A 12,313-nucleotide genomic window follows, 5' to 3' on the forward strand; every position below is an offset into this window, starting at 1 on the left:
GGAAACACCTTATTGCTCAATAAGGCGTCACTTCATTTGGCCCTTTTTTAGCCCGGCCAGCCTCAGCCTGGCCCGGCGCGACGAAACTCGCAAGGAATGCGTGTTTGTGTGTCACTGAGTGATTATTTTGAGTGACTGGAGTCGCTGCTGCCGACACGCCAGCCCCCGATGAGGAGGTGTGTGGCCCCTCTGTCGGTGGACCTCCGCGGCGACGCATTCACTTGTCGAGTGGGGTCGTCTGAAGACGCCACAGTTTAAAATTACCCGGTGCGAAGGCTTCAAAGCAGCCGGTACAAAGGATTTACTTTCTATGCCATTCATTAAGAAAGCCAAAACAATGGGTCAGAGAAATTGCACCTGTCTCAGGGTCTTCCATAACGTACCAAGAAAAACATAAAAAGTACGTAAACCTTACTTACTTAAGTTTTTTTTTATATTCTGAGAGATAAAGGACTAACCCTTTGAAAGTGGTCTAGTATCACTTTTCCAAGAGCATCCATCCACTCCGTGCATTGCTGCCTGCAGCAAGGGGCCTACGTGCACGGGGCACCCGGCGCGCGGGGTATGTCCCGTTGGGTCCCGTTGCTACCCCTTGCCGCCACGCCGCCGCGGCGCTGCGCCGCCCGGCCGGGGTCCGGCGGCTGGAGTCGGTCCATACAGCCTGGCGTCGCGGCGCGTCGCCTCGGCCGCCCCTCCCCCCGGCGCTGGTTGGCTGCCGGTGCGGTGGGCCCGCCGCCATTGGTCGCCGCTTCGGCCCCGCGGGTGCGAGGGAGAAGCGCAGCCCGGCCCCGGGGTGCGAGCGAGTGCGAGCGAGACGGCGCGGCGGCGGGCCTGGTGGTGGGGGGCAGCGCGCCGGGCCGCGCCGGGCTGCGCCGGGCCCACCCCTGAGTGCGTGGCGGCGGCCCTCGGCGCGGCTCAGTCTGTCGTGGTGCAGCGCGCGGGCAAGGCGTGTGCGTGTGTGTGTGTGTGTGGGCGCGTGCGTGTCGCTGCCGCTTTCGCCGCTTTCGCGTTGTGTTGCACCGAGGAGGCCGGCAAGCGCCATGAAGCGAGTGACAGTGCAGTGCCTGACCGGACTGTCAGTGTAGTGGAATCAGTGGATAGTGTGCGTCGGCATGTGTCTCCGGCAGTGAGGCGAGCCGGCACCCATCTACCTTCAGGACCTTGACGGATTTATTCGAGTGAGTAGGCTGTCCTGCAGGCGCAGCGCCGGACCGGCCGGCCAGGCCAAGGGCCAGGCTCGGACGCGCGTCGCCCAGCCCAAGCAACGAGCTGTTATCGTGTTGTAACAACGATTTGCTGTCACCTTTTAAAAACGTGTCCAAATCAACCGCAGTGCCGGCCAATGGGGTTGTTGCTTGAAAGTTGACGGATCCGACTGGACTGCTCACACTGCAGATGATGTCAGGCGGCCGGACACGAAACTAGCCGTGGCTCAGGACATCGGTGGGAGATCAGTTCGTCCGCTGCCAACGACACTACCCTTTGCTGGGTACCAGGATCCAGTGGCGGTCGCTCCGGTCTCGGCGTTGGCTCGGCTCTGCCCTGCCGGCGTGGGCTGCGTCTGAAACCACCAGCAGACTTTTCGAACTCTCTTTGTCACTCTGTCTCTCTTGCACCCTTACACGACGACCCACGAGTGCGAGAGAGACAGAGTGAGGAACGCAGTGCTCGGAAAGAGTCTGCGGCGTGTTGGCGCGCTGGCGACCTCTGCGACGCTGCGACCGGCGACGGGCGGCAGCCCTGCTTTGTGCCTGGCCGTCCGTCCGTCCATACTGGTCCACACGCCCGCAACACCCCTCCATCTGCAAAGCGAGAGTGAGAAGTGTTTGGCGGGGACGCACAGCTTTTGAAAAACAGTTTGCAACACTAAGAATCGATGCAAGACGTCGCCGAGCTGAACGGGGCTTCTTGGCGCTGGTCAAAACGCACAACTGTTTACCAACTGCCAGCCGACTGGAAACAATCTTGCGCTTTGCAAAAACCCGGTGATGAGATTGAATACACCTTGTGACAAATTTGTACTATGGCAGGTAACAATATTGTCACCAGTTTCGGTAATGCACAAAATCGTTTCCAGTTGGTAAAACAAAATTGTCTATACCCACTAAATTTTACTGTAAAATTTTACACTGGTGAATTTTTTCACACAGATTTACACGCGATTTCGTTTAAGTTTGTACGCAATTTCGTTTAAATTTGTACGCAATTTCGTTTTAATTTGTGCGCAGTTTCGTTTAAACTTGTACGCAATTTCGTTTAAATTTGTACGCAATTTCGTCTAAATTTGTACGCAATTTCGTCTAAATTTGTAAGCAATTTCGCACGAATTTGTGCGATTTTGCGCACAAACTCGCACGAAAAATTTCGCATCTTTAAAATTGTGTGATGCACAAAATTGTGCGAATACATCTGGGCCCACGCCCCCGTGGGCGGCCGCTTCGACACGGAGGCACTAAGCGCAAGCAGGCCCCTCCTTGCCCAGTGAGTGATGGTGCCTTCTGCCGGGTCAGCGCGGTCAGCGCGTGTCGACAGTCCGGTCAGCATGGCCCCGCGCGCCCCGCGCCTCGGGCCCTGAGTCGACCGCATACCGGCCGCGCCAAAAAAAAGCGAACGAAAGCAATTTTTACAATCCACCCTCCGTATTTCGCAACATCCCAACTTATGAGAATTTTGTAATTTTCCGCCAGGTTGGGGACATTGATTGCTCTGCTGGTATATCTGCGGCGTGCTGCGGTGGCTTGCTGGTTGCTTGGGTAGCTTGCTGGTTGCTTTTAACTTGCAATCCGAAGATCAGCCGACGATGAAGTAAAATCAGTTTCTGACGTAATTAACCTGAAAAACAACACCATTTTTGGCTGGGTGGTCGGTCAAGCATTGCCTTACCTCGGCCAGCGAGCCATGCTCCGAACACAGTCGTCAAAGGTTCTCTCGGTGGATAGGAGGGCCCGCTTTGACAAAAACGCGTGAAATTCTTGGACGGCTCCGGCGTGTCTGGCGTGGCGCGCGCCGGCCGCCCCGCCCCACTTTAATTTATGATCGATGTCACCGAGTCACTCGTACCCAGTGTGTCCCCCGTATCGGTGCCTGGAGTGCCTGGAGTGGCTTCCGAATAGAGGGGCAAGGGGCGTGGTCGGGATGCCGTCGCGATGCCGTCGGGATGCTGCGCGCAGTGTGCAGCGAGGAGCGCGGTGTCTGAGGCGGCGTCCTGCAGCGCGTCAACAAAGGCATGCCGGACGAGCCGCTGCAGCGCGCCGCTGCTCTGCATCGCTCTGCATCGTTCTGTCGCTCTGCGTCGTTCTGCTGCGTGGGAACGCGGCACGGCACGGCACGGCGCGGCATTGCACGGCACGGCGCGGCACAGCGACGCGAGGAGCCTCGTTAGCGAAATGTCCCACAGGGCAAGGCCATCTGGCCAGAGACAAAATTAACTCCGTTTCCTGCTATTTTGGATCCACCCCGAAAATCCGATTGAGATCAGAAGTAAATTTGGGAGGAAATTATTTTGGAAAGATACGTCACAACAAATCCAAAGGTCTGACTTCTCGCCACTCCAGAGGTGAGACATTAAGTCTCGCCAAGTTTTGGTCAGACCTCTGAAAGTCTCGCCAAAATTTGGTCTGATAAAGATAAAAAAGTCTCGCCAATGGTCAGACACAAATGTCTGACCGCAAAATGGCGAAATTTTTGTGTCTGACCAAATTTTGACGAGACTTTGAGGTCTGACCAAAACTTGGCGAGACTTTAAAGTCTTTAGGCGTGAAGTCTTTCCATCCAATTTGCAGTGATTGCACTTCGGCACATTCTGGTTCATGTTCGATTTTTCTTGTTTCGAGTGACGAGTTTTGCTGGGCGTGGAATCAGATTTCCAAATCGGTGCAGCAGTACACTATAAATGTTTTTGTACAAATTTTGTACGAAACATCGCAGTTTTTTTGTGCACAGGAACTTTCCGTACAAATTTGTACGCGATTTTGTACGAAAATGGGCAAAAAATGTGCACTTTTTCGCACAAAATTTGTACGAAAAGTTCGTGTGTACAAAAAACTGCGATGTCTCGTACAAAACTGTACATAACATTCAGTGTGAAATAGAGTGCCTGCTTGTCGCGGGTCGCGATATTGTCCCCCTTTCTCTGCACTTCGTTACTAAATATATGTGTTCCCTAGCGTCACCCAGCTAGGCCGGTGTCTTGGTCATTTTGGAATCACTCTCTTGTGACATGGGTACTTGAAGAATGACCTTGGCTTTATCATATTGCACTTGCACTTTTCTTTGAGTGCGAGAAAACGCACTCTGAGAAAACCAGCCCAAGTTTTTGCGGTCGAAAATGATGAAAAATTGCGCCGCACCCTGGAGGCAGCAGCAGCCGTGGCAGAGAGGGAAAGGCATTTCCAGGCGGATGTAGCGAACAAAGACACAAAATCTACTAGCTGATTGAGGGAGGGCGCCGCCGCGCCGAGCCACGCCGCGCAGCTTGCCGCCAGGGCGTCGGCGCGTCGCGGCGCGTCGCGGCAGCAGCCGAGAGGGGCGCAAATGCCGCCCGGCAGGCGCGCGTTACCGCCCTCTTGCCGCGGCCCGCGGCGGGACGCGCATTTTGAAAGCAACTTGAAAGCGCGCGCCGCGATGTTGTATTCAGGGCGAGCGCCTCGGAATGGCACTGCGCGACCGTGTGTGGGTGTGTTGTCTTGCAGGGCGGTTCGCGCGTGTGTGTGCCTGTGTGTGTCTGCGTGTGTGTTTGTTGTGTTACTGAGCCCGTGTGCAGGCTGTGCAGGCCAACGCGATGCGCACAATGGTGATATGGGAGCGTTTCGAAGAGGGAAACTAGAGAAACTAGGATCTGCCTGCACTGCGGCGACGGCGGTGAGGGCGACCCAGTGCCGGGCCATGTTGGCTCAGCAGGCGAAGGAGGGCACATGCACTCGGCACAGGTGTCGGTGTGTGCAAAGGTCTCTTACGTCGACAAGGATTGATACACGTGTTGGCCGTGGTGCAGCGCGCCCGATACTTTTATTTGCGCTCAATCTTTCACACGCATTAATTTGTTGACCCAGGGAAGTCCCTGATGACGCGAAAGAAAACATCCACTTCGATGTTGGAAATGTTTTTGTTCTTGACGGCGCCTTCTCCTTGTTGCAGGATGCAGACGGCCCTCCAGTCACACCCACATCACCTGGCCTCGACGCCGGGCTGGCCGTGTGCCGACGACCTGCAGCACAAGGGTGAGCGCCAGCAGCGCCAGCAAAGAGACCAACCGCCCAACCCACGACCAGAACCAGTCCCGAAAAAATGAAACTTTTGGCGGCGCGTTTTCGAGCAGGGCCGTGCGGCATCCTTGAGGCGGCGCTACTGGCTGCCGCTGCCATGCACCGCCATAAAATGACATAATAAACCGGCGGCCGGGGGGGGGAGGGGGAGGGGCTCGCGTGGGCGGGCCGGTGCTAAAGCCCCGCGGAGGGAGGCAGGCGTGGAGGCAGCCGTGGAGGCGACGGACAGCGGGGTGTGTTCCTGGACGAGGTAAAGCGCTCTGACAAATTGGGCGACGCAAAACTTGGCCGATAACAAATCAATAACCCGCGACCGTGTGTGGGTGTTTGTGCGTGTGTGTGAGAGAGAGAGAGAGAGAGAGAGAGAGAGAGAGAGAGAGAGAGAGAGAGAGAGAGAGAGAGAGAGAGAGAGAGAGAGAGAGAGAGAGAGAAGAGAGAGAGAGAGAGAGAGAAGAGAAGAGAGAGAGAGAGAGAGAGAGAGAGAGAGAGAGAGGTCAGGCAGAGAGATGGGATGAGGACGGGGAAGAAACCCAGGCCGAGGGCGTTAGGGAAAGAAGGAAGGACGCGCGTACATGAGAAACTACAATAACTCAGCGGCCAGGAAAAGTTTAAAATTATGATGGCAGTAAAGTGAATCAAGCAGGGGAGGAAGAGAGAGGAGGAGGCACGATAAAATACTACGCCGGCCAAGAAAAGAATTCCTGCAGGAGAGTGGAACTCCCTCGCCACCCCCACGGCGGGGACCGGGCGAACGAGTCGCGGAATGGATGGAGAGAGAGAGCGAGAGAGAGAGAGAGAGAGAGAGAGAGGAGAGAGAGAGAGAGAGAGAGAGAGAGGGTGACTGCTATTGTGTCCTCAAGAGACTGTGTCGCACTCCCTTCCCGGCCTCTCTCCGCCGCCATCGCTCTGAATATGGCGGCCCAACCGCTTTCATTTGGAGCTGCCTCGCGCCGTCCCGTCCCGTCCCGTACAGGCCGTGCAGTCCCGGCCGAGGTAGTTCGTACTCGTGGGGGTAAACACTTGGAGAAATCGTGTATAGACTACTCGGTATTACGCTGTATTACGGGGATATTACATGGGTATTACGGCCTGAAAGTGCAAATTTGCACATTTGTGCACATTTGACCCTAAAAAATGGTATTACGTCGATTACGTTCACGTATGCGTAATGCACACACTAAATGTTATGTACAATTTTGTACGAGACATCACAGTTTTTAGTGCACACGAAATTTTCGTACAATTTTCGTACGAAAAGCTGCACCTTTTTCGCCATTTTTGTACAAAATTGTACAAAATTTTGTACAAATTCGTACGAAAAGTTAGTGTGCCCAACTGTGATGTCTCGTACAAAAGTTGTACAAAACGATTTAGTGTGCAGGGTTTCCGTGTACAGGGTATTACGGGAGTGTTTACCCCCGTTCGTACTCGGCGCGGCACTGCTTGGTGTCGCCCCGGGCCCGGCACGGCCCCGGCGGGGTAACAAGTCCTCGGGGCGACAAACTGCACGTAAACGTCGGGCCGGGCCGCCGGGGGCCGCCTAAGGCCTCAGGGGGAGGATGTTGTGGGTGGGGGCGCGGCAGCACGCGGGGTGTCGCGAGGGTTGACTTCGGTAACTGTGCGGAATGACAAGTAGTGAGCCTGCGAGGCGTGGCGGGGTGGTGGCGCGTGGGGCGGGGCGGGGCGGGGCGGGGCGGGGCGGGGCGGGGCGGCACACCCTTGAGGCCCCAACCAGAACGCCCCACCATTTCCATCCCTTAGCTTCATTTTCTTCTTTCTTGTCATACTTTTCTTTCGCCAAAAATTACACTGCACCGTCAGTAACACTTGAAAACGGCTTGGATGACCGCCACGCCCCGCCACCCACGCCACCCACGCCGCGCGGTAAGCCGGGACTTAGCCCTCCCCGCCGCGCCACGCCGGACTCGTCCCGCAACAAGCGAGGCTCACGTCATCGGTCGGCCGGGCGGCGCGACAGGCGAGGACGGCGGGACGGCGGGCTGCAGCGGGCTGCAACGCCTCGCCGCAACCGCAGGCCGCAGGGCTCGGCAGGGCTCCGGACGGAATGAAAGTGTTTCGTCAAACGAAAGCGATACACTCGATTCGGCTTGGAATGCGGGGCGCATGCGCGGTGCAGGTGGACGAGCACGACGAGTGCGAGGGGTGAACGACGGGCCGTGTTACAGTGTGGACACTCGAGTCCGGCAGCCGCGCGCCAGTCGCACAGACGAGTGGCGGCAAGGGCCTCGCACCGCGCAGCACCGCGCAGCACGAGGCTGCCGAAGAGTGTCGCTTTTATATCGAGGCGGCACAATGGCCGAATGTAAACGGCACGGCGCGCAGTGTGCGCGCACGGCGAGGGGAGGACAGCGATCATCATCACTCCACACCTCTGCTCGTCGTCGGCGCGGTGCGGCGCGGTGCGCGGCGTGCGGGGTGTAGGGCAGCGACAACACGGGGCGGGGACCACGGGGACCACGGGGACCACGGGGACGGCTGCAAACACGGCGGCGACACGACCAGCAACACGGCCCAGCCCGGCCGGCCGGGGCGGGGGGACGCGACGCGGCGCGGCGCGGCGCGGTTGGTTTGGAAGGGTCGCCGCCGGGGAGCATCCTCCTGGCGGCCAGTCAGCGCCAACAGAGTTCCAGCGCCGTTCCAGGCGCGCCACTGGGACCTCCTCTCCTCGCGGCCGCCGAGGGGCTCGCGCGTCCGCGTCGTCCGCGTCCCGCAAAACGCGATTACGACCCGTTCTCTGCAAGTGCCGGCACCACGACGGCGTGCCGCGGCGTGCCGGCGGGGGTGTTGTCGACGCGCCGGGAGGGCCGCCGTCATCAGCGCGCTGCTGCGGCAGCATGCTGCGTCACGGTGCCGACAGTGGCGTCGCCGACAGTGGCGTCGCGGCGCGGGGTGTCGGCGCACTGCTAATAGCGCGGCGACCGTGGGGACCGTCGCGCAATGCCGAGCCGCATTTACACACCGATTTACGGCCGCGCCGTTCCGTCGACGCGGAGCCTGGAGGGGAGGGTGCGAGGGGAGGGGGCGCGGATCGCGTATACATATGTAATGAGCTCGTGGGCAGTAGCAGGGTTGTTTGTAGTTTTTGTCCGGCGAGGGGACGGCAGGGGCGGCATGGGAGGGGCTACTGCTGGCCGTGGCACGCCGTGGCCGCTCGGCCCAACCGGCCGGTCGGCAGCCGGTCAGATGTCAGCGGCAATAAAAAGCGAGGCTTCGGGAACGGACCTCGCGGCCGTGCGGTACGGTGCGGCCATCGCCAAGTCGACGTCGTCCACAATGCAGGCTAAGCCTGGGCCAGGCACGGCCAGCAGCTGGGGAAGCTGAGGAAGCTGGTCGCAGCTGCGGGGATTACGGGACAGTCGTTGCCCCGTGTGAGGGTGCGCTCCCGTGTATTTTGAAACATGGACGAAAACGCAAAATAACCAAACATTTTACAAAATATTAAAATGACCCGATCCGCGCGTTGTATTTTTATGTTCCCGGTCCTCTTTCGTTTTTTTTTTGGCGAAGTATATACCTACGTTACCTGCTCCACCCACACGCACGGGAGTCGCACCTTTCCGGGAAGGATGCCAATTGCTTTCATTCAGTCTATTTGTCGGCAGCGTCACAGGAGGCTCCTTCAAAGTAGACCATGAATGCAGGCCAGTGATCGGCGGCAATCATCAGCGTCACCGACTCTCTCTCTCTCTCTCTCTCTCTCTCTCTCTCTCTCTCTCTCTCTCTCTCTCTCTCTCTCTCTCTCTCTCTCTCTCTCTCTCACACACACACACACAAAATGTTTTTGTACAAAATTTTGTACGAGACATCACAGTTTTTTGTGCACACGAACTTTTCGTTCAAATTTGTACAAAATTTTGTACAATTTTGTACAATAATGACGAAAAATGACATGTGCAGTTTTTCGTACAAGAAATTGTACGAAAATTTCGTGTGCACAAAAAACTGTGATGTCTCGTACAAAATTGTACATAACATTTAGAGTGGTCTCTGGCTTAGCCATGAATGACCAATATTGAACACACAAATAATGTGTGTACAGAGCCGCGGTGCCAGCGATCCACAAAATGTTGCATCAGGGTGACGAGAAGGGGGCGCTGCAACTAGCGCTTCTTCCCCGTAGCCCCTTTATGGCATTGTGGCTCGTCGACTATCTGTCTCGCATTGTTCCAAAGCCCTTGCCTTCCTTGCTTGTCGCGCTTGTCGCCGTACCTGTGCCACTTGTTGTCGGCGTCCCCTTCTACGGCAGAGGGGACGCGGGACGCGCGGGACGCGGCCGCCGTGAAACACGATATTTTGCTATAAAACGCCGCCATCCACCTTGCTGATCGAAAAGGTCACTTTCTGTTCTTTTTTTTCCTCTCCTCCGCCGTCCGATCGATTTTCTCGCGTCAGTGACGCCCTCATGCGTCGCCTTGTTGTGGCGAATTAGCGTCAGTGACACAGTTCTGGTCGTGGTTCGGTGCGGAAAGTGCTCGTGTGATTTTGCATTGTTGCATCTGTCGTGTCCTTTTGTATCTCCTTTGAAACGCGTGTATGAGGGGACATGTTTGCCGGAACGAGAAACATGTAACGTACAATTTTGAGTCATGGAAAGATCCGACGGACAGTTTTTTGTTGTTGTTGTTTTTGTTTTTTTTGTGAAACCGAATGGTTTATCCATCTTTGCACGGCTCAAAATTGTCTCATTCTAACCCTAATTGGGGCTAAAACAAAACAGTTTTGCCTCGAGAGTGAAATGTTTCCCCTCCACAGCGCGCGCACGCGGTGAGGCGGTAGAGGACGCAGGGTCTGCAACTGCGTCTCTTTGTGTTCCCAGGACTCAGCTACATCGCGGAAGGTGCGGCACTCAAGTCTCCCCAAGCGGGGCCCGCCGTAAGCGTGGGGCTCTGGTACTTCCCTGGCTTACGGAGGGCCCCCCGGATGCCCCGGAGGTCGGCTCCCCAGTCGCTCGAAACAAGATCCAGACCGCATCTTTTTCCAACTGCCTTTTCTTTTGTAAATCAATTAAAATTCAAAAAAAAAACAACTTTTTAAAGTTTTAAGTTTGATTTTAAATCTGGCGCGATGCTTCTGGATTGGGCGGAGGAGCCTTCCTCCAGGCAGTAGCAGGGTCGGTGTTGACGAAGCCAGGTCTTAGCTTGGCTCACGTCGCTGGATCGCTCCCCTCCCTCCCCGTTCCGCCCCGAAATGACCGTCCGCTTTCCCTCTCCGTCGACGTGACGCCGTGACGCGCGGGGAATCAGCTGGGTGGCGTCTTTTGCCACCCCCAGCCGGCCGCCCCCGCGCCGCCCCCGCGCCGCCCCCACCTCCGGACAGTTTACTGGCCGAGGTCACCGCTCCTTTTATATTCCCGAGGCGTTGCGATCGAAAAAAAAAAGGAAAACCAAATCAGCGCTTTGCAGTGCTGGCGAGCCTAAAGAGGTCGCGCGGCCCGGCGCGGCAGGTGCGTTCGTTCTCGCCTGTTTTTCGTGATATTATTCCATTTTTTTTTTGGCAGTGCACTCTCTCATTTGCTCGGGCGCACTGATCCGCTGCGAAAGTAAGTCAATTATGACGGCGTGTTTGACGCGCGGGCAAACAAACACGCGAGGCTGCGAGTCGCGAACAACAGCGGCTAAGTCAATGTTTGCTGGAGGCTGCGGCACGGACGGCCTGGACGGTCTGGCTTATGCACACGCTATACGCGCTCCAAAACAGCGTTTCCAAAATGACCAGAGAAACCAGGTGGATATTTCCCATCTTTCTAGCCAGTGTGAAGTGAGCCTCTCCGACACTTGACTAGATTGCCAGTTTAAGCAACTTGGGACGCTGCGGGGAGGGTGGCTGCTGCCCCTTTATAACCGAAGCCAAGCCTCCCCTCCTCCCTCTCCAACCACCCCTCTCCCTTTTGAGCGAGCTTTTCAAGTCGATTTTCACGGCTGGGGTCTTAGTAGTCTCTGCGCACAACGCCATGAAGTGTTCCGCCAGCCAGGGATGCCAACTGCATTCAATTTGCATCGCAATCGCGGAGCGCGGGGCTCTTCACTAAATAAACCCATCATGTGTGGTGGTAAAATTGTGTTTAACGACAATGGCATTGTTGAATTCAATCGGCGGAACTGCAGGGTTCGGAACAGCCTATCATGACGTCATAGTCGGCAAAACCAAACATGAGCTTTTACTATAAAGTTTGGTTACATTATCCTCAACCCTATCACTTTTAAGTGAACAAAAGGGATATTACATTATTTCCACACAGCTGTAGCTTTCATTTTTCATGGAACAAAGTAACTAATGCGTTTGGTTTTGAAACGGAGTTTTCGGGATGTTCAAAGTTGGCTTTCCGAACTCGTGGTCTTGTGCGAGAGCTTGCGGACAGCCCTCGGACGGGCCGAGTGCACCTTACCAGGGGTATAACAGTCCCAGAATCGTTTCCGTCCCCAGATCCTGACGGGTCGCTTCCCGCCCCATGAGACTTTGGTGCTCGCGTCAGGGAATCGCAGTCATGTTTACCGCGCGCTGCAGGGGCCGTCGGACGCCCCTGTCGCACGGTGGGCCAGAAGACCGGTGGAGGCGGACAAAACTCCAGACGCGATTTGAGCTCCAGAGTCGCTAAACAGGCCTTGAACCGAACGTGTGACCCAACCAATGGATTCCTCGTTCGGAGAGCAATCCATTGGTGGGGTCACACGTTCGATTCGAGTCTCATTTAGCGACTCTGGAGCTCGAAACGCGCCTAGAGTTTTGCCCGCCTCCACCGGTCTTCTGGCCCACTGTGTGTCGCGCGGAGTGTCTGAGGGAGGATCTTAGAAACGCCCCAATCCCTTCCAGGCCACAGCGGTGTGAACCAGCTAGGGGGGGTGTTCGTCGGCGGCCGGCCCTTGCCAGACCACACCCGGCAGAAGATCGTCGAGCTGGCGCACTCGGGGGCGCGGCCCTGCGACATCTCCAGGATACTGCAAGTCTCCAACGGATGCGTCTCCAAGATTCTGGGCAGGTAAGTGCAGCGCAGTGTAGCGCGTTCTGGCTTTAGTTCCAGTCAGTTGGCG

General features: G+C 56.5%; 1 protein-coding gene across 3 annotated transcripts in view; it reads left to right on the top strand.

The window, feature by feature from the left end:
• Positions 1–935: 935 nt before the first annotated feature.
• The window catches only part of LOC117650736 (paired box protein Pax-6-like), a 47,456-nt gene continuing 36,078 nt past the window's right edge, over positions 936–12,313 (top strand). For 2 of the 3 annotated variants that reach the window (XM_034394326.1, XM_034394327.1), the window contains exons 1-4: positions 936–1,178; positions 5,137–5,219; positions 10,102–10,122; positions 12,096–12,261. In XM_034394326.1, the coding sequence (XP_034250217.1) occupies positions 5,138–5,219; positions 10,102–10,122; positions 12,096–12,261 (269 nt within the window). In that variant the 5' untranslated portion in view covers positions 936–1,178; position 5,137. The remainder of the gene's footprint in view (positions 1,179–5,136; positions 5,220–10,101; positions 10,123–12,095; positions 12,262–12,313) is intronic. The other variant, XM_034394329.1, reaches the window with a different exon arrangement.

The sequence above is a fragment of the Thrips palmi genome, unplaced genomic scaffold (assembly GCF_012932325.1).
Source record: "Thrips palmi isolate BJ-2018 unplaced genomic scaffold, TpBJ-2018v1 HiC_scaffold_5, whole genome shotgun sequence".
NCBI classification, from domain to species: Eukaryota; Metazoa; Arthropoda; class Insecta; order Thysanoptera; family Thripidae; genus Thrips; species Thrips palmi.